This window comes from Salvelinus alpinus, chromosome 19 (assembly GCF_045679555.1).
Source record: "Salvelinus alpinus chromosome 19, SLU_Salpinus.1, whole genome shotgun sequence".
NCBI lineage: Eukaryota > Metazoa > Chordata > Actinopteri > Salmoniformes > Salmonidae > Salvelinus > Salvelinus alpinus.
Window position 1 is genome coordinate 39424909 of NC_092104.1, and position 23169 is coordinate 39448077.

At 41.4% G+C, this 23169-nt stretch overlaps 2 protein-coding genes across 3 annotated transcripts; both read left to right on the top strand.

Annotated features, from left to right (window-relative positions):
- The first annotated feature begins 1381 nt into the window (after positions 1 to 1381).
- Positions 1382 to 12888, top strand: LOC139545551 (serine/threonine-protein phosphatase PP1-gamma catalytic subunit A-like). Of its 2 annotated transcripts, XM_071353469.1 has the most exons (8): positions 1519 to 2032; positions 3291 to 3371; positions 6317 to 6448; positions 6562 to 6792; positions 6945 to 7049; positions 7461 to 7684; positions 11606 to 11740; positions 12236 to 12888. In XM_071353469.1, the coding sequence occupies exons 1-8, from the start codon at positions 1978 to 1980 to the stop codon at positions 12323 to 12325; spliced, it is 1053 nt and encodes a 350-aa protein (XP_071209570.1). In that variant the 5' UTR covers positions 1519 to 1977; the 3' UTR covers positions 12326 to 12888. The 2 variants fall into 2 exon arrangements, with proteins under 2 accessions (XP_071209571.1, XP_071209570.1); XM_071353470.1 differs by lacking the exon at positions 3291 to 3371 and having other exon boundaries at positions 1382 to 2032.
- Positions 12889 to 13420: 532 nt separating this feature from the next.
- Positions 13421 to 23165, top strand: LOC139545552 (protein phosphatase PTC7 homolog). Its single transcript, XM_071353471.1, has 6 exons — positions 13421 to 13996; positions 15787 to 15966; positions 16868 to 17066; positions 19429 to 19552; positions 19683 to 19812; positions 20114 to 23165. Exons 1-6 carry the CDS (start codon positions 13795 to 13797, stop codon positions 20170 to 20172), a joined length of 894 nt encoding a protein of 297 aa, XP_071209572.1. The 5' UTR covers positions 13421 to 13794; the 3' UTR covers positions 20173 to 23165.
- The last annotated feature ends 4 nt before the right edge of the window (positions 23166 to 23169 follow it).

Consider the following 23169-nt stretch of genomic DNA (forward strand, 5'->3'; position numbering starts at 1 on the left):
GGTCCAGCCTCGTCCCGATGAAGATGATTCTGGTCCAGTGGAAGTGAGATTTTTGGAGAGAATGGATCCTTGCTTTCTGGCTGATCCATATGTGGTGTCAGGATGGGTGGAGAAGAGTTTTAGGACTGTTGAATCGGTGAAAGTAACTCGAGGTGGACTTGTGAGGATTTTTTTGTATGTCTTTCGTCCAAAGGGGTCGGGCGCTCCGCACCACATGCCTCGGGACAAGACCTGAGACATGCTTTGCTCTCCGGAGCAGAGCGCCGTTGAAAGGAGTGATAAGTGGAGAGGCATTAAGTGTTGAGGAGGATCAACTGAAATAGAAGATTCCCGGTGTCTTTGACGCCTGCCGTGCGGTGCGTCACAGACCCGGTGGAGAGCGTGGTGAAAAAGAGAAGACACTGTCTGTCCTGCTGAGTTTTGATGCTGAGTCTTTACCGGACAAAGTCAAGTCAAGCTGTGTCAGTTATCTCGTGAGAGGTTTTGTCCCGAACCCATTACGGTGTTTTAGGTGCTAAGCTTATGGTCATGTTGCAGCAGTGTGAAGGAGGGAGATTCCTAGATGTGTGCAGGAGGGCATGAGTCAACAGAATGTGTAGTATCAGTGAAAAAAAAAAACTGTCTGTTAACTGTATAGGGGTACCCATGTTGCTGGAGATCAGAAGTTCTGGTGAGAGGAGGGCAGGTCAAGATTGCCACGGTCAGAGTAGCACAGAAGGTGTCTATGCTGAGGCAGTGATGAGAGTAGTAGAGGACGATGGGTCCAGGGCGAGGATCCTAAGAGGTTCCATGTGTGATAGGAATAACATGTGCTTCAGTAAGATTGGCTTCTTAGCATTAATAGACATGGTTATCTGTACCGCAGAAATGGAATGTAAATCACACAAAATAGATGTTGTGGTGGCCGCTGCAGAGAAGAACTTGGGTGTACGAGATTTTACTGCTGAGGCGTTACAAGGTGTGTTGAACGATAGTGTCCCGTCCTCCCAGGCAGCCGGCCTGGTGTAGGATCAGATAGGGCCAAGTAGTGGAATAGTGGTGAGGTTTTAATGGGTGTAGGGTTAGTTGGTAGGGCAATTTTTCTTTCCTTTCCTTTCCTTCCCTTCCATTTTTGTGTCACCAAAAAATGGAATAATGTAATAATGTAATAATGTGTGTAATGAATTCACAACCAAGAACAGTAGGCGGAAAAACAGATAAGAGAAATGCATGAGTAGGGAGGCCGCCTCACACTCCAGTACAGTAGGTGGCGATGTATGCACCGCCAATATGTGTGATCCGCCAATACAAATGTAAATAAGAAGTAGAATCAGAGGAAGTGATATGCTTCGGTAAAATTTGATTTTTTTTTGCGTTTATAGCAATGGTTGTCAACTGTACTGCAGGGATGTCGCAGAAAATGTAGGTTGTGGTGGCAGCTGCAGAGAGGTATTTGGGTGTACGAGACTTGACGTCAGAAGAGTTACAGGGTGTCCCGTTCTTTCAAGCTGTTGGCCTGAGGTAGGACTAGATATATTCACATAGTGGGTGGTGGGTTTTTAGTTAGTGTACGGTTAGATGGTAGGGTATTTATTATTATTTTAAACAAAGTTCAAGGGAGTTATACTCCAGTCTAGTAGGTGGCGGTAATGCAACATTTATTGGATACCAATCGCCATTAAACCTCATAGAAGAAAAAGAAGAATCAGAAGAATCAGAGGGCATTGCTAACGGCTAACGTGGATTTTGTCCCGATATTCGGCTAATATTAGGTGTTGTTTTTGGAAATTTGTTAAAAACAAAGATGTTGAAGTAGGTGGTAAGGTATAATATAACGTTGTAAGATAACCAGTAACAGGGTATAATTTCTACACGTTTTTGTTTTCTGAACCAGTAATTTCGCGAAGCGAATTAATCGTAGCTAACGTTGCTTAGCTAGTAACCAGCACTAGATTTGCACTTTGCACTGCTCACTCAGGCCTTTTTTTCTGCGTCGCCATGGCCGATGTTGATAAACTCAATATAGACAGTATCATCCAGCGTCTTTTAGAAGGTAAGGAGTCTACATTAATGTAACGTTATTGCTGCAGTAATATTATCTGTTCACTTTGTTAGAGATGACTGTAGGCTAGTTTTAGCTAGCTAACGTCGTTAGCTGTTGATGTCGCATGTAGACTCTGTATATTTTAGCTAACGTTAGCTAGTAGTTAACGTTAGTGCATGATGTTGCCATAGTAGTTAGCTAATTTTAACGTCAAACTAGTTAACCAGCTAGCCGTTTAAACTCAACTCCACGATTTACGATGGAGTTGATAGGCGACTAGTATGGGCTGACTGGAGTTCCGATGTCACATAAAATTACATTTTTAAAATATTATTTTTACTATACCGTGGCAGCCGATAGTGGGCGCTAGATCTGCACTATTGTTTTGATGTGCTCAGCCGGTAATGCACTCGTGTCCCCCCTAGACCATCTCGTACAAAAGCATCCTCCATTCAGGCTGCAAAGTCAAAGGCATACGTTTTATTAAGACTATACACATATTTGTCCAGTTTCTTTTCCGACGCCCAGCAATTTAAAGCTAGTTAAGGAAGGAAATATGCCTTTGTACGAGCCGGTCCACATGAGTGTATTAATTACCGACTGGGCACATCAATTCTAAATTATTGTGCAGATCTAGCGCCCAATATCGGTTGCCTAGTCTACAAAAACTACGGATTTCAGCACCCAAATAGCCCGCATTTACACAGGACAATGTCCATCGTAAATCGTTTAGTCAGTGGCGTAGTGGTGCCTGGAGAAGTGGGTATACTCAAATTTTGCCCAAAATGACCCGCCCAGTCAAGGAAGGGTGTGAGACCATTTGGACAGTGAACACTACCTACAGTTGAAGTCGGAAGTTTACATACACCTTATTAACCAAATACATTTAAACTCAGTTTCACAATTCTTGACATTTAATCCAAGTAAAAATGTCCTGTCTTAGGTCAGTTAGAATCACCACTTTATTTTAAGAATGTGAAATGTCAGAATCTTTTTATTTTATTTCACCTTTATTTAGCCAGGTAGGCTAGTTGAGAACAAGTTCTCATTTGCAACTGCGACCTGGCCAAGATAAAGCATAGCAATTTGACACATACAACACAAAGTTACACATTGAATAAACAAAACAGTCAATAATACAGTATAATTTCTTTTTTAAAGTCTATATACAGTGAGTGCAAATGAGGTAAGAATAATAGTAGAGAACACTCAATTAGTATTTGGTAGCATTGCCTTTAAATTGTTTAACTTGGGTCAAATGTTTCAGGTAGCCTTCCACAAGCTTCCCACAATAAGTTGGGTGAATTTTGTCCCATTCCTCCTGACAGAGCTGGTGCAACTGAGTCAGGTTTGTAGGCCTCCTTGCTCGCACACACTTTTTCAGTTCTCCCTACAAATTTTCTATGGGATTGAGGTCAGGGCTTTGGGATGGCCACTCATTACCTTGACTTTGTTGTCCTTAAGCCATTTTGCCACAAATTTGGAAGTATGCTTGGGGTCCTTGTCCATTTGGAAGACCCATATGCGACCAAGCTTTAACTTCCTGACTGATGTCTTGGGATGTTACTTCAATATATCCACATTATTTTGCTCCCTCATGATGCCATCTATTTTGTGAAGTGCACCAGTCCCTCCTGCAGCAAAGCACCCCCACAACATGATGCTGCCACCCCCGTGCTTCACGGTTGGGATGGTGTTCTTCAGCTTGCAAGCCTCCCCCGTTTTCCTCCAAACATAACAATGGTCATTATGGCCAAACAGTTCTATTTTTGTTTCATCAGACCAGAGGACATTTCTCCAAAAAGTACAATCTTTGTCCCCATGTGCAGTTGCAAACTGTAGTCTGGTTTTGGAGCAGTGGCTTCTTCCTTGCTGAGCGGACTTTCAGGTTATGTCAATATAAGACTCGTTTTACTGTGTATATAGATACTTTTGTAGCTGTTTCCCCCAGCATCTTCACAAGGTCCTTTGCTGTTGTTCTGGGATTGATTTGCACTTTTCGCACCAAAGTACGTTCATATCTAGGAGACAGAACGCTTCTCCTTCCTGAGCGGTATGGGCATGGTGTTTATACTTACGTACTATTGTTTGTACAGATGAACGTGTTACCTTCAGGCATTTGGAAATTGCTCCCAATGATGAACAAGACTTGTGGAGGTCTACAATGTTTTTTCTGAGGTCTTGGTTGATTTCTTTAGATTTTCCCATGATGTCAAGCAAAGAGGCACAGAGTTTGAAGGTAGGCCTTGAAATACATCCACAGGTACACCTCCAATTGACTCAAATTATGTAAATTAGCCTATCAGAAACTTCTAAAGCCATGACACAATTTTCTGTAATTTTCCAAGCTGTTTAAAGGCACAGTCAACTTAGTAAACTTCTGAACCACTGGAATTGTGATACAGTGAATTATAAGTGAAATAATCTGTCTGTAAACAATTGTTGGAAAAATTACTTGTCATGCACAAAGTAGATGTCCTAACCGACTTGCCAAAACTATAGTTTGTTAACAAGAAATTTGTGGAGTGGTTGAAACACACTTAGGTTGGAGTCATTAAAACTCGTATGTAAACTTCCGACTTCAACTGTACATGACCTAAAATTTGTCAGACCAACCCAAGCTGTACTGTGCAAGTATGCTAATAGTAGGCCAACTGTTGAAATTAATAAATTAGTCTGTCAGTAGTCTGATATAATTTTTTCAGGTCTTCGATCTCACTTTTGTTATAGAAAAACAACAAAATTGGATGTAAGTCAACAACAATGCTTAAACCACATCAGGATATTACTTTTGAGGTCTGGGAAACATCTAAGATTGCTCTTTAATTCAACTGTGCAGGCACCTAGCACTGTTTGGTATGCAGTGTTTGCAAAACAAATGGCAACTGGATAGATGCAAATAATCATAATATAATTCTGCCAGATAGGCATAGGCTACATTGTAGCTAGTTAACATTTAATTGAGAAGGGAAAGCATCCCTATATTTTTCCTGCTCCTTAATTGTTTGAAACCTGGCCATTTTACTTCATTTTATGAGGCATGCCTTGCTTCAAATTAGCCTATAGCCAAAGTCCTACCATAGAAACGTGGAGGCAATTATTTTAGAAAGACTTCCTCATGTGTGCTCGCCTGTTCTATTGTTTTACAAATCAAATTTATTTAATTGTCTAGCAGCCAAATGCATTATCATAGTCATATTAGCAACACATGATAGATGTTGCTTCTTTAGAGATCCCCTCTTTCAAAATCTCCATGAAACCGCTCGCATTTTAGAATGTTTTCCCACAAATTGCGTTTTGGAACATTTGCGCATAGGCCTACCTTCGTGTGCACATTGCTGCGATTTAATGTGTAGAAATAGAAGTTTCTCTCCCGAGTGGCGCTGTGGTCTGAGGCACTGCATCGCAGTGTTGAGGCGCCACTCCAGCCTGGGGTTCGATCTGGCCGTGAACGGGAGCCCCATAGGGCGGAACACAATTGGCCCAGCGCCGTCCAGGTTAAGGAAGGGTTTGGCCGGGCGGCTTTCCTTGGCTCATCGTTCTCTAGCGGCGGACTGGGTGCCTGCAAGCTGACTTCGGTCGTCAGTCGAACAGTGTTTCCCTGACACATTGTTGCGGCTGGCTTCCGGGTTAAGCAAGCAGTGTGTTAAGAAGCGGCTTGGCGAGTCATGTGTCAGAGGACGCATGTCTCGACCTTCGCCTTTCCCGAGCCTGTTGGGGAGTTGTAGTGATGAGAGAAGGTCGGAACTACCAATTTGATAAATTGGGGAGAAAAATGGGGCAATTTTTAAAAAATGAATAAATAGAAAAATGATAGTTTATCAACATTTTAAGCTAAACATTCTGATCTGTTCATCAGCCCTATTAATTGATACAGCGTATACCTCCACTACACTACTTTGATACGCATGGTGGGGATTAAGAAGTGGGTATACACAATGCCCACAAAAAAGTGGGTATAAGGTCTGTACCTGCATATAACCATCACTACACCACTGAGTTTAGTCGGCTAGTTAACCAGCTAAACAAGTTAGATTGTCCCGGTCGTCACATTTCAAAATGTTCAGTCAAATTAGCTAGTTACCGAACGTTACTTTAGCTGGGACAGTGCCATGGACCATGTAGCTATCTGCCCAGTCAGTGAAAGATGAAGTCAATAACATGAGTAATCTGATATGGTCAGCACTCACTCCCCTATCTAGGAGACATTAACAAGATATGGTGGCAATGAGCACGACGGCAAACTAGGTAGATATATTTGCTTGTAGATTAATCTGAATTTTCTTTTTATAGTCAGAGGTGCAAAACCTGGTAAGAATGTGCAGCTGCAGGAGAATGAGATCCGAGGATTGTGCCTCAAGTCCAGGGAGATCTTTCTCAGTCAACCTATCCTTCTGGAGCTTGAAGCCCCCCTCAAAGTCTGTGGTGAGTAACCGCTATTTGGTGAAAATAACTGTTAAACGATGTGTCTTCTATCCCCTTAGACCCAGTGAGGCATGTGTATATGGCTACATCTTGAAGTTGTTTGTTTTCTGCAGGTGACATCCATGGGCAGTATTACGACTTATTGAGGCTGTTTGAGTATGGGGGCTTCCCTCCTGAGAGCAACTACCTATTTCTGGGAGACTATGTGGACAGAGGGAAGCAGTCTCTGGAGACCATCTGTCTGCTTCTAGCCTACAAAATCAAATACCCGGAGAACTTCTTCCTGCTGAGGGGAAACCATGAGTGCGCCTCCATCAACAGAATATATGGATTCTATGATGAGTGTGAGTGATGTGTGGGGCTGTTGTAATAATTATAGTTCTGCACTAACAAATTACGGCATTTGTATCTACATAGATTGCATTTTGTTATAAATTCCTGTCATATGCATTGCCTAGCTTATGATCATCCTAACGTGGTATTATTATTATTCTAGGTAAAAGAAGGTACAACATCAAGCTCTGGAAAACATTTACAGATTGTTTTAACTGCCTCCCTATCGCTGCCATTGTTGATGAGAAGATCTTCTGTTGCCATGGAGGTATGTTGCGTTTTAGTTGTCCTAAAAAAATGAAGAGAATTAAGTGCACTTACTGACAACAAGCAATAAATAGGAGTACAAGGCTTTATTGTTGGCTTTTCTACAGAAATGCTTCTACATCTGCATTACTTGCTGTTTGGGGTTTTAGGCTGGGTTTCTGTACAAGCACTTTGTGACATCAGCTGATGTTAAAAGGGCTTTATATAAATGCATTTGATTGATTTGGTGATCGTCTTGGAATTCCTTGACTGTTGGTGACCACTGCTCTAAGACATTGCTATGATATTGAGTAATGTTATTTGCTTTTATTCCAATTGTTCTTCCTGTCCTTGAAATTTTTACACAAGTTCTGATTGGAATTGACCTCATTCCGGTTGTTCATCTGTATTAATCTTCTTCCGTGTCTCTCAGGGTTGTCACCCGACCTCCAGTCCATGGAGCAGATCCGGCGTGTCATGCGGCCCACCGACGTCCCTGACCAGGGCCTCCTGTGTGACCTGCTCTGGTCTGATCCAGACAAGGATGTCCTTGGCTGGGGAGAGAATGACAGGGGTGTCTCATTCACCTTTGGATCAGAAGTGGTGGCAAAGTTCCTGCACAAACATGACTTGGATCTGATCTGTCGTGCCCATCAGGTATGTTGTCTACAAACCGGTAACTGCAAAAATAAACAAAATGGCAACATGAAGTGTCTTAATTGGGCGTTGGGCCACCACGAGCCAGAACGGCTTCAATGCACCTTGGCATAGATTCTGTAACTCTATTGGAGGGATACGACACCATTCTTCCACAAGAAATTCCATAATTTGGTGTTTTGTGGATGGTGGTGGAAAGCGCTGTCTCAGGCGCCGCTCCAGAATGTTCAATTGGTTGAGATCTGGTGACTGAGACCGTCATGGCATATGGTTTTCATCGTTTTCATGCTCATCAAACCATTGTGACCACTCGTACCCTGTGGATGGAGGCATTGTTGTCATCCTATAGGGGCGTAGCCAAAATAATAGCCTGCCCAGCATTTTTATACATGACTCTAAGCATGATGGGATGTTTATTGCTTAAAGACATGCTCCGGAACTTTGGCGACTAGTAGGTATTTTTTAAGCCTCACGCTTTGTGCTGATGTGTCAGTGTGCAGTTTATAATCAATGAGCAGAATTACTGTTTTACCTCAATTAGCCACGAAATCCCTAGTTTGAAAGCAACTCTTTACTGGACACTGTGCGGTGCTATTTGCCCTACATTTTCCCCCATGTGGGCCAGCCAAGTAGAAATTCGAGTTCCAGACTATAAGCTTCAGCCCCTCGCCATTTGAGTGACAGCTAGCAAGATGCACAAACTGCAGACGGAGAGAGAAGTGACGTGGTGCACATAATCTGCACATATGTGATGTAGTTTGCAATTTTCAGGGACCACTTTTGGCACGTGAGCACTACTTTCAGAACTACTGGCTAAAAAGTATACAAAAGTACCGGAGAATCTCTAACTCAGGAACCACACCTGCTTTAAATATACTTTGTATCCCTCATTTACTCAACTGTTAATATTATTTTGGAAGTTACCTGTAAATTCAGTCGTGTTCCGATCAGTGCTGATTAGGGCTGTCTCCGACGAAAACATTTCTTTAAAATCTTGGTTGTATGTTCTTTTGACCAATCAATTGGTCTTAATTTTAAAATTGATTTTTCCATATAGACACACCCTATGTTTTAATAAAATCAACTATATGTAGGCTACTGAGCTTATCTGATGATTTAAACATTGATTTAAAAATTAAGACAAATAACTAAAGAGTGAGCCAGAGATTAATATAGCCTAACCAGAAGGGAAAAAACCTGTTCCTGACCCGCTGCTGCTGGCATTTGCAGATTCTGCCCTTATGCTCCTGAAGTTGTCGGTAATAGGCAACACCTGTTTTTCCATTTGGAGTGCCAAGTTATCGTACCAATTCTACTGATCTGCGTGCGTGATTTTTATATGCACATTTTTGTGGAACAGTTTCATTTAATTTATAATAGTCTTCATATCTCAAAATCAATGTCATGTGCTTAATCAAAATTCTATCTAAATGAAAATGATACAAATCTAAAAGTAACTTCTATTGCCAATATGTAAAAATAGCCTACATAAAGCCCACAAATAGAATCATTGCAGCTCGCAGGTAGAAAATATTTGGATAAAAATAAATATCCTATAAATCACATTGGCTAAGCATAGTGTATTAACTTGGTCCAGCCTAAACTCATGCTAGCAAATTTGCAACATTGTATAAAATATTCTGGGCCCTCAGTTTCCCTAGCCAGTGAGCTCCTGACATACCTGTAGGCCATTTTCGCAAGGGATAGAAGTAATCAGATAGGCCTATTTTATGATGTTTCCACCGGATTAGGGATTGACATTTTTTCCCTCCCTTTCATGCTAAGTGGTTATCGAAAGGGAGAGAGCTGGAATGTTTTTTCCAGGAACTATTGTCATTCTCAATGGATGTAAAAACAGACTTTGTTTACTTGCTGTTTGAGGCAAAGAAAAAATTACTTTGAGAAGCTCCACAGTGATGGTGAGTTAAGTCAATCAGAAATACTATCAGATCCCCAAATAGGCACATTTATAGGTCTACATTTGCGCGCAGGCCAGGTAGCCTAGGCCTACTTCTATGCGTAATTAGGTCAAGATTGACAGGAGCGCTCCAAACAAAACACAAAGAATAAATTGACAACTCGTAAATGGAATGAAATAAACCAAAACTTGTTTCTCACAAGCGTAGCCTAGGTTGTGCGCTCTGCAAACAACGTGTCCACTCTGACAATGAGAACGGTAAGACTGTAATAATAATATATTGAATGCATTAACAGAAATGACCGTAGCCAAACATTTTTTTATCTTACCTTTATTTAACTAGGCAAGTCAGTTAACCTCCACTGGGGTATGTGGGATGGTAGCGTCCCACCTCGTCAACAGCCAGTGAAACTGCAGGGCGCCAAATTCAAAACAACAGAAATCCCATAATTTAAATTCCTCAAACATACAAGTATTTTACACCATTTTAAAGATACACTTGTTGTAAATCCAGCCAAAGTGTATGATTTCAAAAAGGTTTTACGACGAAAGCACACCAAACGATTATGTTAGGTTAGAGCCAAGTCACAGCAGAGCGCCAAATTCAAATTAATTACTATAAAAATCTAACTTTCATTAAATCACACATGAAATATACCAAATTAAAGCTACACTGGTTGTGAATCCAGCCAACATGTCAGAATTCAAATAGGCTTTTCGGCAAAAGCAAACGATGCTATTATCTGAGGATAGCACCATTGTAAACAAAGAGAGAGAAGCATATTTCAACCCTGCAGACGCGACACAAAACACAGAAATAAAAAATATAATTCATGCCTTTGACGAGCTTCTGTTGTTGGCACTCCAATATGTCCCATAAACATCACAAATGGTCCTTTTGTTCGATTAATTCCGTCAATATATATCCAAAATGTCCATTTATTTGGCGCGTTTGATTCAGAAAAACACCAGTTCCAAATTGTGAAACGTCACTACAAAATATCTCAAAGGTTACCTGTAAAGTTTGCCAAAAAATTTCAAGCTACTTTTGTAATACAACTTTAGGTATTTTTTTACGTAAATAATCGATAAAATTTAAGACTGGATGATCTGTGTTCAATACAGGATTAAAACAAACTGTAGCTAGCCTTCTGGTCATGCGCCTCTAAAAACAGGACACAACAAGTGACCCTGATTCAAGATGGCCGTACTTCTTCATTACACAAAGGAATAACCTCAACCAATTTCTAAAGACTGTTGACATCCAGTGGAAGCGGTAGGAACTGCAAGAAGGTCCCTTAGAAATCTGGTTTCCCAATGAAAACTCATTGAAAAGAGTGACCTCCAAAAGAAAAAAAATCTGAATGGTTTGTCCTCTGTGTTTCGCCTGCTAAATAAGTTCTGTTATACTCAGACATGATTCAAACAGTTTTAGAAACTTCAGAGTTTTCTATCAAAATCTACTAATAATATGCATATCTTATCTTCTGGGGATGAGTAGCTGGCATGTTTAATTTGGGCATGCTTTTCATCCAAAATTCAGAATGCTGCCCCCTACCCAAGAGAAGTTAAGAACAAATTCTTACTTTCAATGACGGCCTAGGAACAGCGGGCTAACTACCTTGTTCAGGGGCAGAATGACAGATTTTTACCTTGTCAGCTCGGGGATTCGATCTTGCAACCTTTCGGTTACTAGTCCCAACGCTTTAACCACTAGGCTACCTGCCGCCCCTTGTGGATTAGAACAGTAAATGTACTACTGGTGTGCCATCCCCGCGGCCTCCAATGGATTAGTCCACTTAGACAGGCCTGAATCAGACAGGTGCCATTAAAAACTATATATATTTGCCACTGCTCGACTAAAAACAAATTGGTCGACCAACAGCCTATTGACCAAACAATCGACCAGTCGACTAAATGGGGTCAGCCCTAGTACTGATAGTCTGGTGTGGAATTTGTTTTTATTTCAACCGAACTGTAATCAATGCACTATTTTCCGGCAGGTTGTTGAGGACGGCTATGAGTTCTTTGCAAAGCGACAGCTTGTGACTTTATTCTCAGCACCGAACTACTGCGGGGAGTTTGACAATGCTGGTGCCATGATGAGTGTGGATGAGACTCTCATGTGCTCGTTTCAGGTGAGGGATATTTCAATCATGAATGTGCTCCATCTTATCACAGCCATGTAAATGTGTCAGTGATTGTGGTATTACTACTGTAGTGTATGGACATGTTAAAGGGAAATTTCAAAATGTTTCTTCGGCACCACCTCAACATCGACTTATGTGAAAATGGCGCGTTTCTATGTTTTGTAGTAAAAGATAAAGGAAGATGTTTCCAGTGACGACATCGATGTGCATCATGTGATTTTAACCAATTATGTGTAGTCATTGCCTACTAATTGGTTGATTTCACTGGAAACATTTATCTTCCTATCTTTTTTACTACAAAACAGAAATGCACCGTTTTCACATGTTGATGTTGCCGTGGTGCTGGAGATGATATAAAATTTAGAAATGTCCTTTTAAAGTTATCACCAGTCTTGTCATTATGTCAAACTGTACAATGTGTAGACTATTGCAGGGGGCAAAACATAATCTTAATTGGATTACTTGTATTCATTCCACTTGTAGATTTTGAAGCCAGCCGAGAAGAAGAAGCCAAATGGCAGCCGTCCAGTCACACCCCCACGGAACATGGTCACCAAGCAAGGCAAGAAATAAGGTGGCATGAGCTCCCCGTTCTGCTTTCGTCTGTTGCATCTGAAGGGTTGGTTGCCCTTTGCTGCCAATACTGAAAAGATATCCACTCCAACCTGATGAAAGCGGAATGTTTTGTTGTTTTGTCCACAAGGGTAAATGGATATGTCACCATGAAAACCTCAGGGGTTTTGCACTCCATTGCAACTAGTCTTTGCCACATGACTGTTCAATCAGGAACAATGTAACAATATGGCTAATAATGCACATAAATGCCTTGTTTCAAGCTGTGCACAAATTTTCCAATTTCTTCATTTCATGTCATCAATTTCTGTCGTCACCTGTTTCTTACTGTCAATGTCAATAATGAAATTAATGGTTCTTAAACAACTATGGAAATATTACATTTAGACATTTAGATGTTTATTTCGGTATAACTTGTTTTATCATAGGACATTGAATCCGCACTCTGCGCCTGCATCCTCACCATTTTTAAAAAGTATTGTGCTGAATTTAAATGAAGAAATAAAACATTCTTGTAATGTCTAAGTCTTTCTAATAAACTTTTAGCACATTTGAGGGGGAAATTGGCATTTGAATTGTATTTATTTGAGAATTGAGAAGCTCAACATTGATTTAATTACTCCCATATATTGTGTACTACTTGAAGTGATGTGAAAGACATGGTAAAGATGATATGCAGTCCAGTACTATAAAAAAGTATATGCTATAATACACAGTCACAAATTATATTACAAAACTAGCAAACATGTTTTTTTCTCTATGCAAAACCCACTTGACTTTAGTGTCAAGGGCAGCATTAGAAGAAGTACGGTATGAAAAGGTCACACTCAAGGGTGTTTGCCTCCAAGTTGACATTCGCCTTTACTGCCACAAGGGGTGACGTAAAATCCATCAGAATCTTCGCAAGGCGTAGAAGCCATCATGTTTTTCTGCTACACATTTAAGTTTCATAAACCTGAAATTAATTATTAGAAGGGGATGCTTTTTTCAAAAGTTCACATTGAATTAAAAAACAAAAGTCATGGATGATTTTCAGGGTTAGAAGAACTGAGGAAACTCAAATTGCGTAATGAGATGTGACGTCAGCCCAGTCACAAGACCACAGAGCAGATCACTCCGGCTCGCTCCACCAGCATGTTTCAGAAATGTGGTAGGTTATTCTACAGGAACGATGGCTGCAACGAACTCGGAACATCTCTGGGAATCTGGACGTGTGATATCCTTCGAATTACGGAGCAGTTATTGATTTGGCAATAACTACTGTATTCAACTAAATAAAGAATAAGTATCGTCTGGGCTGGCGCGCGGGTTTGTTTTGTTTCTGCGTGGCGAATGTTAACGATAGCTAACTAAGCAGCACAGTATCAAGCTAGCGAGTCAATATTGTGACATTGGAGCTAATCTAGCTAGCTAACACCTAGGTTGTTTCTAGCTTGGTACTCAGTATAGTGGGAGCTGGTGTGTAGGTAATGTTCTCCGTACTTTCATACGGTAGACTGGTTGCCAGAGCAGTAATTGGCGGACTCTCTCAAACGGATAGCCGCGACTACAGCCTGGTAACAGCAAGCTGCGGGTTTGGGAAGGATTTTCGGAAGGGTATCTTGAAGAAAGGGATGTGCTACGGCGACGACGCTTGCTTCATTGCCCGACATAAATCTGCCGATGTTTTGGGTGAGTAAACAATGCCTGACATTGACAACTATTTTATAACGTGATGATATAACCGGCCTGGTTGTTTAGCTGGCTAACTAACATGCCAGACAATGCACCTTTGCTAGTTACAGTAGCTAGTTTGCGTTAACTACGTTTTGTAGTATCAAACAATAACAAACAATGGGACACTTAGCATACACTGTATTTTGTTTGATCATGATGCACAATACGTTAACTAGGTTGCTATACTATTGGCTTAGTTTCAAGCCAAGAAAATACAAATACATTTGGGAAACCCTGTCCTAGAGGTCAGAGCTACCTGTAGTAACGTTAGTTTGATAATTGTAGTGATAGGGTGGCAGCCATAACCAAACTGTAACCAGTATGTACACATTAATAAATAGATTAGAAAGATGAACATTGAGAACTTCTTTCTTTCTTGTTTTTCACTATAACTAGGCTACAACCAATCAGTCCCAGACAGACTTAATTTTTCATTCACACTTTACCCCATGTCACAACTTATATGGTGTACCTAACTAGTCCTGGACCTCAGAAGGTCACCATGTTACAAAACGTTCAGATATAAATGTAGTGTGGAACAGACATGATCCTCTGCCTTGTAAAATAAGGAACAGGCTCAACACTAAATAACAGCACATCTATCAGTAGCATTCTAGCCCAGTTCATACAAGTATGACAAACACACTTGTACCTCCTGATCCCCACCAAGACTGATGGTTGGTGTCTCAGATTTGACATAATCATATTGATAGACAAACCAATAGTTCTGCTGCAAATAGTCACATGTCTGTAGCCCACAGTTTAAAGGGCATTATACATTTTTAGTATCAGGTAAGCTAAACTGTGAATGCTGCTCTATTGATCACGTGGTTAATTGACTATTTGCACTGTAACGCTAGAAAGTTCAATGCTTTTGTATTAAAGCTATGATTTCAGGCAACACTGGCTTTAGAGAAGAATAGCATTTGTAAGCTATCAAGACAGCTTAGAAAATGTGATTCAGAAATCCAGAGGTAGCCTAACCAAACCCAGAATATCCTCCTTGACTTGTTAGAAAATCCCACTGTCCACTTGAGGCTACATGTCCTCTCAGTGTGGCTTGGAAGGAAGCTGTGAGGCAGGCCATGTCTGATTGTTGTCACATCAGTGAGCCAAAGGTTGGCAGGGAGAGAGTGAGACGACCCTCCTTGTATGGTCACAGCAAGAGCCGATTCTTGTGTCTGGGAAGCAGCTGTAAATAATTGCATTCCTAGGAAAAACTTGGACTGCCAGACCAACTGCTCCCATAATAGGCAGAGGTACATTTCAATAACCATAGAAACCAAATGTTTCAGGGTTTTAAGCAGTGTGATAATGTGACTGCAAGCTAGTGTATGGGCTTGTTGATAATGTAATGTGACTTGACAACTGCAGACAACATACGTTTCAGATAGCTATCAGTAAAAATGGTTTATATGTACCAGACTGGTCAAATTATCAATGGAGATTATTGTCAAAGAAATGCTTATTCTCTGAAGCGTCCCTTGTTTCATTCTAAGCACTGTCTTGCTCTACACTTGGTGTCTTGTTTTAGTGAAAGTGCCTATTGTTTCTCCTGTCACAACTGCGTGAAGACGTCTAGTACTTGTTTCCGATTAATATGACCTCTTCCATTGTCGGAAAACTGTCTTCTTCTGGGAATGTCTTAGTCAGGAGTGTTAGGTATAATCAGAATGCAATCTTGATTATTTCCTATCCTGTTCTCCTCTATTGAACCAATACCTGACTGTGTGTGGTTTCTTCAGGTGTGGCAGATGGAGTGGGTGGTTGGAGAGACTACGGTGTGGACCCATCACAGTTTTCAGGGACCCTTATGAAGACCTGTGAGCGGCTGGTAAAGGAGGGGCGCTTCGTTCCAAGCAACCCTGTGGGCGTCCTCACAAGCAGCTACTACGAGCTCCTACAGAACAAAGTGCCTCTGCTGGGTGAGTAAAGGCAGCCCTGGAGGATCAGTGTTTTGTGAACTTGGAGGCTGGTGCAAAAAGAAATCACTCGTGTCTGCCTCATACTGACTAGAATAGGCATTTACAATAAAGAATATGGTCTTAAAGCAGTCTTGGAATAGTCTGTTTTCAGTCTGGGTGGTTAGGCTAAGTGACATGTGAGGTGCTGCTATTTAGATAGGATATTTGCGTGATGAGTCAGAGACCTGCTGCATGCCTCTATCCTGGGAAGTGTACAGACAAGGTGAAGCCTATCCCCGCCAGAATCTCCTCTTGATCCATTGCTTTGCTAAAATGGAGCATGCAGAAATGTGCAGGACAAAACAAACGGAGAGTGAGGAGTCGAGCAGTCCGTGTCGTCAGTCTGTACTTTTCCATCCCATCTCATGTAGAAGAGAAAAACAAGTCAGTATTGTATTTTTCCAGTGCTGGGGAGTACGGTCGTGAGGCCAGCAGTAATTGTATTACTATTGAAAAAACACACAAGAAAGGGAGTGAGAGTAGGGTGAGTCAGAGAGCGTGAGGGGTTATGTAGGGAGCTCCCATAGAACATTCTGGTGGTCCAGATGACTCATCAGCAGGGTGTGGCTGCACACGGAGCCATGTTTTTGCCGGTTCGGTTAACTTTTATGATTCCTTAAATGTTATCCTTCCCAAATGTTTCTCTTCCTGAAATGTATTGACATGCCTTCCTCTTCTAACCACAGGTTTAGCTACAGTATGATCATGATATAATGCAACCCAACAAAAACACTACTCATAAATCATCCCAACCAATTTTTAAATTGTTCAATGGCCCTATTCGACTTAATTTGTTAAAAATATAATCAGGATGTAGGGCGTGCCACCCATATATTTATCATCTTGTGTTATCTCCTTCCAGGCAGCAGCACGGCCTGTATCGTGGTGCTGGACCGGCAGAGCCATCGGCTGCACACTGCTAACTTGGGAGACTCAGGCTTCCTGGTGGTGCGGGAAGGAGAGGTGGTGCACCGCTCTGATGAACAGCAGCACTACTTCAACACCCCCTTCCAGCTCTCTATCGCCCCACCCGAGGCAGAGGGGGCCGTCCTCAGTGACAGGTCAGTTTTGTGGCCCTGCCGAAGCCATATTTTGTATTGTAAAGAAGCTGTGTAGCTATTTGTTTGGTTTTGAAGCACAGAGTCTCTGCATTGGTTCTGCCCTTGTGCTGCTCTCTGGTCTGTCCAGTCCAGTGTTGATGCAGCATTAGTGAGTGTCAGTACTGCCACAGTCGGTGTGCAGGCCAGGAATGGTTGGGGCCATGTTCTGCTTTCTCTCCTTGTGTAGGCATGCCAGCAGCACTAGTGCTGCAGACTCCAGTGGAGCCGTTGTTTTCTCCCTGCCACCGTTTAAGCCAGGACAAAGTCTCATCACACACACACACACAGAGGGGCGGCCTCATGGCTCTTCTCACAGCAGCCAATCCCTGGTCTGCTTACTCACAGGCCTTCTCAACCCTGTAATCTAGAACAGGGAGATTATTTAGAGCTGCTCGTGTGGGTTTCTCTAAACTGGTGTGAGGTGGAACTGAACTGTCACTGTTGTAAATGTAGCTGATACACAGCATAGTACTTGTAGAAAAGGCCTATTCACAACCGTAGCCTCATCATACATACCTATTATAAAATGGCTTGGTTTTGCTCAGTCCATGGCTTATCTCTATACAGAATAAACAGATATGGGCCCGGTTTCCAAAAAGCATCTTACGGCTAAATTCATCGTTAGAACCTTCGTAGGAGCATCGTTAAATCTCTGAATTGTTTCCAAAAACCATCATTACCAAAGTTGCACTTGAAAACGCTTGTTATTTACCGACTGCCTCAGACCTCTCATGGAACATCTAAGTGAGTCGTTAGATGCCTTTTTCCCTACTGAGTCACTTCATACACAGAAGATCTCTGCTAAACATAGAATCAAGATCTTTATCTGTCTCTCTGCGACTGCTGATAACTTCACAACGAAGTCGACTACAAATACAAAGTTCACATTCTTTGCAATTGTTACAAACAAGCAAAGGATAAAAAGATAATTCAGTCATCTCTGTTTTCAATTTGAAGTAAAAGATAAATAGCCTACTTGCAGTATAGCCTATATGTTTCAATGATATGGAAATACATTTCATGTTCATTCAATTGAGTTTTATTTCTCTGTTTGGCTTACTGTCAAAATTTTTCCTTAATATATTTCATGATGTGCCAAATCTTGATTTAGTACATTATTATAGGGTGAGCATTAGAATATGCCGCCTCAATATTTGTAGCCTTAGGTGATAATATCTCTAAGAGCTGATCCGTTGTCAGTATTGTGGAATAATTCTAATGTTAAGGTCAGATTTGAATGGAGAATTCTGATCCGAGAGCAGCGTTACCTTTTCTTTTGATTCTATCAGTATCGTCACATGCCTCAACGGCGCACATAGTGAGCGTTCTCTCTGCGTGGTGTTTTGGGAAACTCATGTTACATCTTCAGCCGTTGTAGGAAAGATGCATCGTTAATATACTCGTAAGCCTAAGTTCCATCGCTATCGGGAAACCGGGCCATAGTCAGTCCAAATTGCGGACCTTGACGTGGCCCCGTCGCATATAGGCTGGAAATTGTAATCTTTCCATGAGTTAGAGGCTGCAGTATTTTTACCATTGATAGTATCATATTCAGGGTCCTAAGTGTTGTAATTCCGCTGAAGTTGGTGGGAAGACTCAACGTTCATTTACTTTAGAGCTAAATCCGTGATTCCTTAATAGTGATTATTTCGAAACGTAGCGCTAAAGCCTCGATGTAATGTAGAACTGTAGATCGAATGGCGGCTGGGTTACAGATGGTTTCTAGAACAGCCATGAGTGTCGGGGAGTCTGAGGCAGGATTAATGTCGCCTTCCAAGAGCTGAACTTGACACTGCACATGGCTCTGATCTACTGTATATGTGTGTATCAGTCGCACATCAACATTACAGCAGTTCCTTACAACTTGGCCAAGGTGTGCTTTCCTTGTGACTATTCCTTCGATTCTTTTCCACCATACCTATGAAATTTGTTAGCAGCAGCATTTCACAGCTGAAAAAGTAGTCAGTTGAAATGTATAACTGCATTGCATGATTTCTAAGTGTTTGACACAGTGCTCTATAGCCATGTCTAACGTGAGGTGTGTGCCTGAGTCTCATAGTCAGACAGGAGACCGAGCAGCAGTGTCAGTGATCTAGGCTAATGAAGGGCTAGAGGCACAGATTAAACTGGGCTCAGACAGGACAGATTTCCTTCCTGGAGGTGGGGTATGAGAAGGGGGGGCAATTGGCTAACGTTTGCAATTTGGTTAAGCACTTTAACGCGCCCTCTCTAATGGGCACTATATCATCAGGATATTTTAACTCATGTTCCGCAAGACTGTTATTTCCTGCTACGTTGTGATAAGCTCTCTGTGCCCCCTCAGTCCCGACGCTGCAGACAGCTCCTCCTTCGATGTCGAGTTGGGGGACATAATTCTCACAGCCACAGACGGCCTCTTCGACAACATGCCCGACTACATGATCCTACAGGAGCTGAAAAAACTCAAGGTACACCCTCGCATAAACCCTTGCCGTACTCGTGTGCAACAAACAGGTTTACTGTTTCATTCAGCAGAGTATTGAAGTGGAGGAACAAGACATTGAAAAAATACTAAGACACTCCATTTTGTTTTTGCAGAACACCAACTATGAGAGTATCCAGCAGACAGCCAGGAGCATTGCAGAGCAGGCCCACGTTCTGGCATACGACCCCAACTACATGTCGCCTTTTGCACAGTTTGCCTGTGACAATGGACTGAATGTAAGAGGTAATGATCATCACTTTTATCACTTCTTCATGCAAGTGGAAATTGGAGACAAAGCCAAGGTAGTCCTCATTTCATAGTCCATTTGCTTCATTCATACCCTGCTTCCCTTGTGAATGGTATCCAGGCTGAGAGGGCTGCTCTATAAATCAGGAAGAATGACACCCAGTGAGGAATAAGAAGTGATGGCTCACTTTGTTTTATTAGTGTTCCTTCCATTGCTCTCAGGCTGCTTCCTTTTGGAATGATGAAAATGAGAGATTGTTCTCATCCTTCTGACTGCATCTCTTTCTCTTCCCCACAGGAGGAAAGCCAGATGACATCACCGTGTTGCTGTCAATAGTGGCAGAGTACACAGACTAGAGACTGTATTGAGGCTAGGAGTGGAATTAGGAGTTTCCTCTTGCCATCTGTCTCTTGAAGATGTCAGACTGCTTTGATTCCTGCTGGCGGGGATTAGGGACTAATGTTGGTGGCTGACTGAGCCCACCTTCGGCCCCTTGAGATAATCAGTCCTCCAGGACTCAATCAGGCCTATTTCTCAGATGGAACACTGACAATACATGCACTGATGTCACCACCATCAGAACTGAGTGTTAATCTTTAATAGTCTGAATGGATAAATAAAGCATAGGGTTAAGTTCTGACATGTCTCTGGTTAGAATACCTGCTGCAAAGTATCTATCTGGGAAATGTCCCAGTTGTCATTGACCTAATCCCCGTTCAGTGGGATGAAGGACATCAACATGTTGGAGATGAGGCTCTGGCTCTCACATTATTTTTGGACTTGGAGCAAAGCTCAGGATGGAGAGAGAGGAGAGAAAAAAGGTGGTCAGTATTAGCCAGTCAAAAGTGAATGAGCGTCAGAATTGAAAATCTGTGAATCATGCCAATGAGGGTTAATCACAGGAACCGAGCTGATTCAAGACGGGAAGTAGCATCATACCATCAAGTCGAAACGATAGGGCCATGAAAACGTCACTTTTACAGTGACTCACATTACACACAAAAACAAACAATTAAAAGACGTTGAAGGGCAAAAAAAATATGCGGGTATAAGGGCATGCATCATTGTGATATTAAAGGATGTTAGAATGTTTTGGTAGATCTTTGTGCTATTTTAAGTTGTTTGACTGATCTAAGGGGTTGTATGAAGACTAGGTGCAGTTGCCACATACTTTGCCATATCAGTACAATTTGGGTCAAACACAGACCAAGTTTATAATTTCTAAGGATGTGAAATGGTAAAATGGCTTTTTTTTTAATGGCTTGACGTTTCTGTCAAACCTGTTCTCTGACCCCTGCTGCGACATAAAGAGTGAGTGTGACTGCAAGTGATGTTGAAGGTTATTATGTGTGATAGAGTAACCTCTAGTCTGTCGCGTGTCAGATGTTTATATTGTGTACATGCGGAATGGATGGTTTTTATGTAGGCTACACCGCTTTTTTAAATATCCACTGGGACGCAGTGGTAACAACCATTTACGCACAAAGTTAAAGAAAGCATATCTGAAAGTTCACAGTGGACGTTGGTCAAGTGACCAAGCAGATATCATTTTATTTCTGCTTTGGTTTGATGCGGTGGGAATCTGGACTGATCTCAGTTTCAGTTTAGCTTCAGGAAAAAGTGTTCACAATCAGAATTTCTCAGTTGTCCTCGCTGTAAAGCTCCAATGGCACATTTGATGACGTCTTATGAATCAGGTCACTAGTGTTTTTATTTAATTTAACCGGTTTTCATTTTCTTTTTTGCTGCAGTCAAAAATGTGCACTTTGCATTTACAACATAACTCATGTGCAGAAACATTTTAAGTGACATTTCCTTTGCAAAGGAAAATTCCACCACAAAAGTAGTCAATTGTTTAAATAGTCCCGAAATGTATTGCTTGTCAGCAATCAAGTTTAAGATAATTAACTTAAAAAATAAACATCACTTGATGCAAAACACAGATTCATATGATGCAAAATGCATCATACAGGGATGATTTTGTATTTTCAAAACTATTGCTGACAAGAAAAACATTTTGGGACTATGAAACAAATACCAAAATATTGTTTTGGGGTGAGGTTTCCTTTAACATGTACTATGTACATGTTGATTTATGGAGCTGATGTGCCTTGTATCAGATGTTATTGATAGTGGCAAAATTGTGTATCATATTGTTCCCTAAACCCCACACTGTGTCAGATATGGAGACAGAGTAGAAATGGACAAGTAGCCATATGATTCACACTTACTTTTCCCATCATGCCCTGCTGTCTTAATGCTTAATCTGCGCCATCTGATGGGAGACCTCTCGTTCCCTTTCAATGTGTTCAATGCCTTTCACCATGAGACACATTCAAATTTGAATGGCCAAGCTATTTATTTTTAAAAGGGGGGTAAAGCATGACAAATGATCTTAGAATCCTTAAAGGCCCAATGCAGCTGTTTTATATAAATATCAAATTACTTCGGAACAATTAAGTACATTACTGTAATAGATTTCCATAAAAAATTGCTTTTTAAAGAAGTTTGGAACCCACATTTCAGTTGTACAACTGACTAGGTATCCCCCTTTCCCTTTCTTTGTTATTAGTCTATTAACCAGTTTACCGCATGGTGATTTTACCATTAAGCCCAAACTCCTGCACATGCAAAATTGCTGATTATAAGGTCCTGTGCAGGTTGTATTTTCAACCAGAAACTAACTATTAGAAAAATAACAAAAAATCTCACTTTTACAGAGTTTCATCAGCTATGATACGATATAATACACAGGAAAACACATTTTTGACTGCACTGGGCCTTTAACAAGGTTCTGTGTATCAACTGTTGTACCCCCTAGGTTTTCTTTCTGTTGATGTCATGGTTTTCCCTCACTACAGGCTACTGTCCTGCTTCAAGGGCTCTCCCCTAACTAGGAAAATAATATCAATGCCGTTACTGACTGATGTAGGGCTACCAGGTAATGCCCTGCATACATTTCTTACTGCGCTGGGAGTTGAAACACCTGCACTGGATGGCCCAAATGTTTTCACAAACATTATGGCACTGTAGAGATTGCCAAGAACCTCACCAGCCTTAAAATACAAGCAATTCTCCCTGTCAGATGGCACTATATCAAAGCTTCTCCATGATGTCCATATCCTGCTCCCCACTGACTTAGTGACCTGACCTGCCAGTTCCCCTGCTCTGTTGGCCAGTTCTAGACTTCAGTTAATCGTTCTGTTCAAAAAGCAACGTTTGTTACAGTGAGAGCTGCATGTAACGTTATCGATATTTTGTATGTACAGTTCAACAATGCAGAGACCCAGTTTCTGTTTAACATGTTTTCAAAGCTGTAACATATTTCAATAAAGTACAGTATTTATTACCCT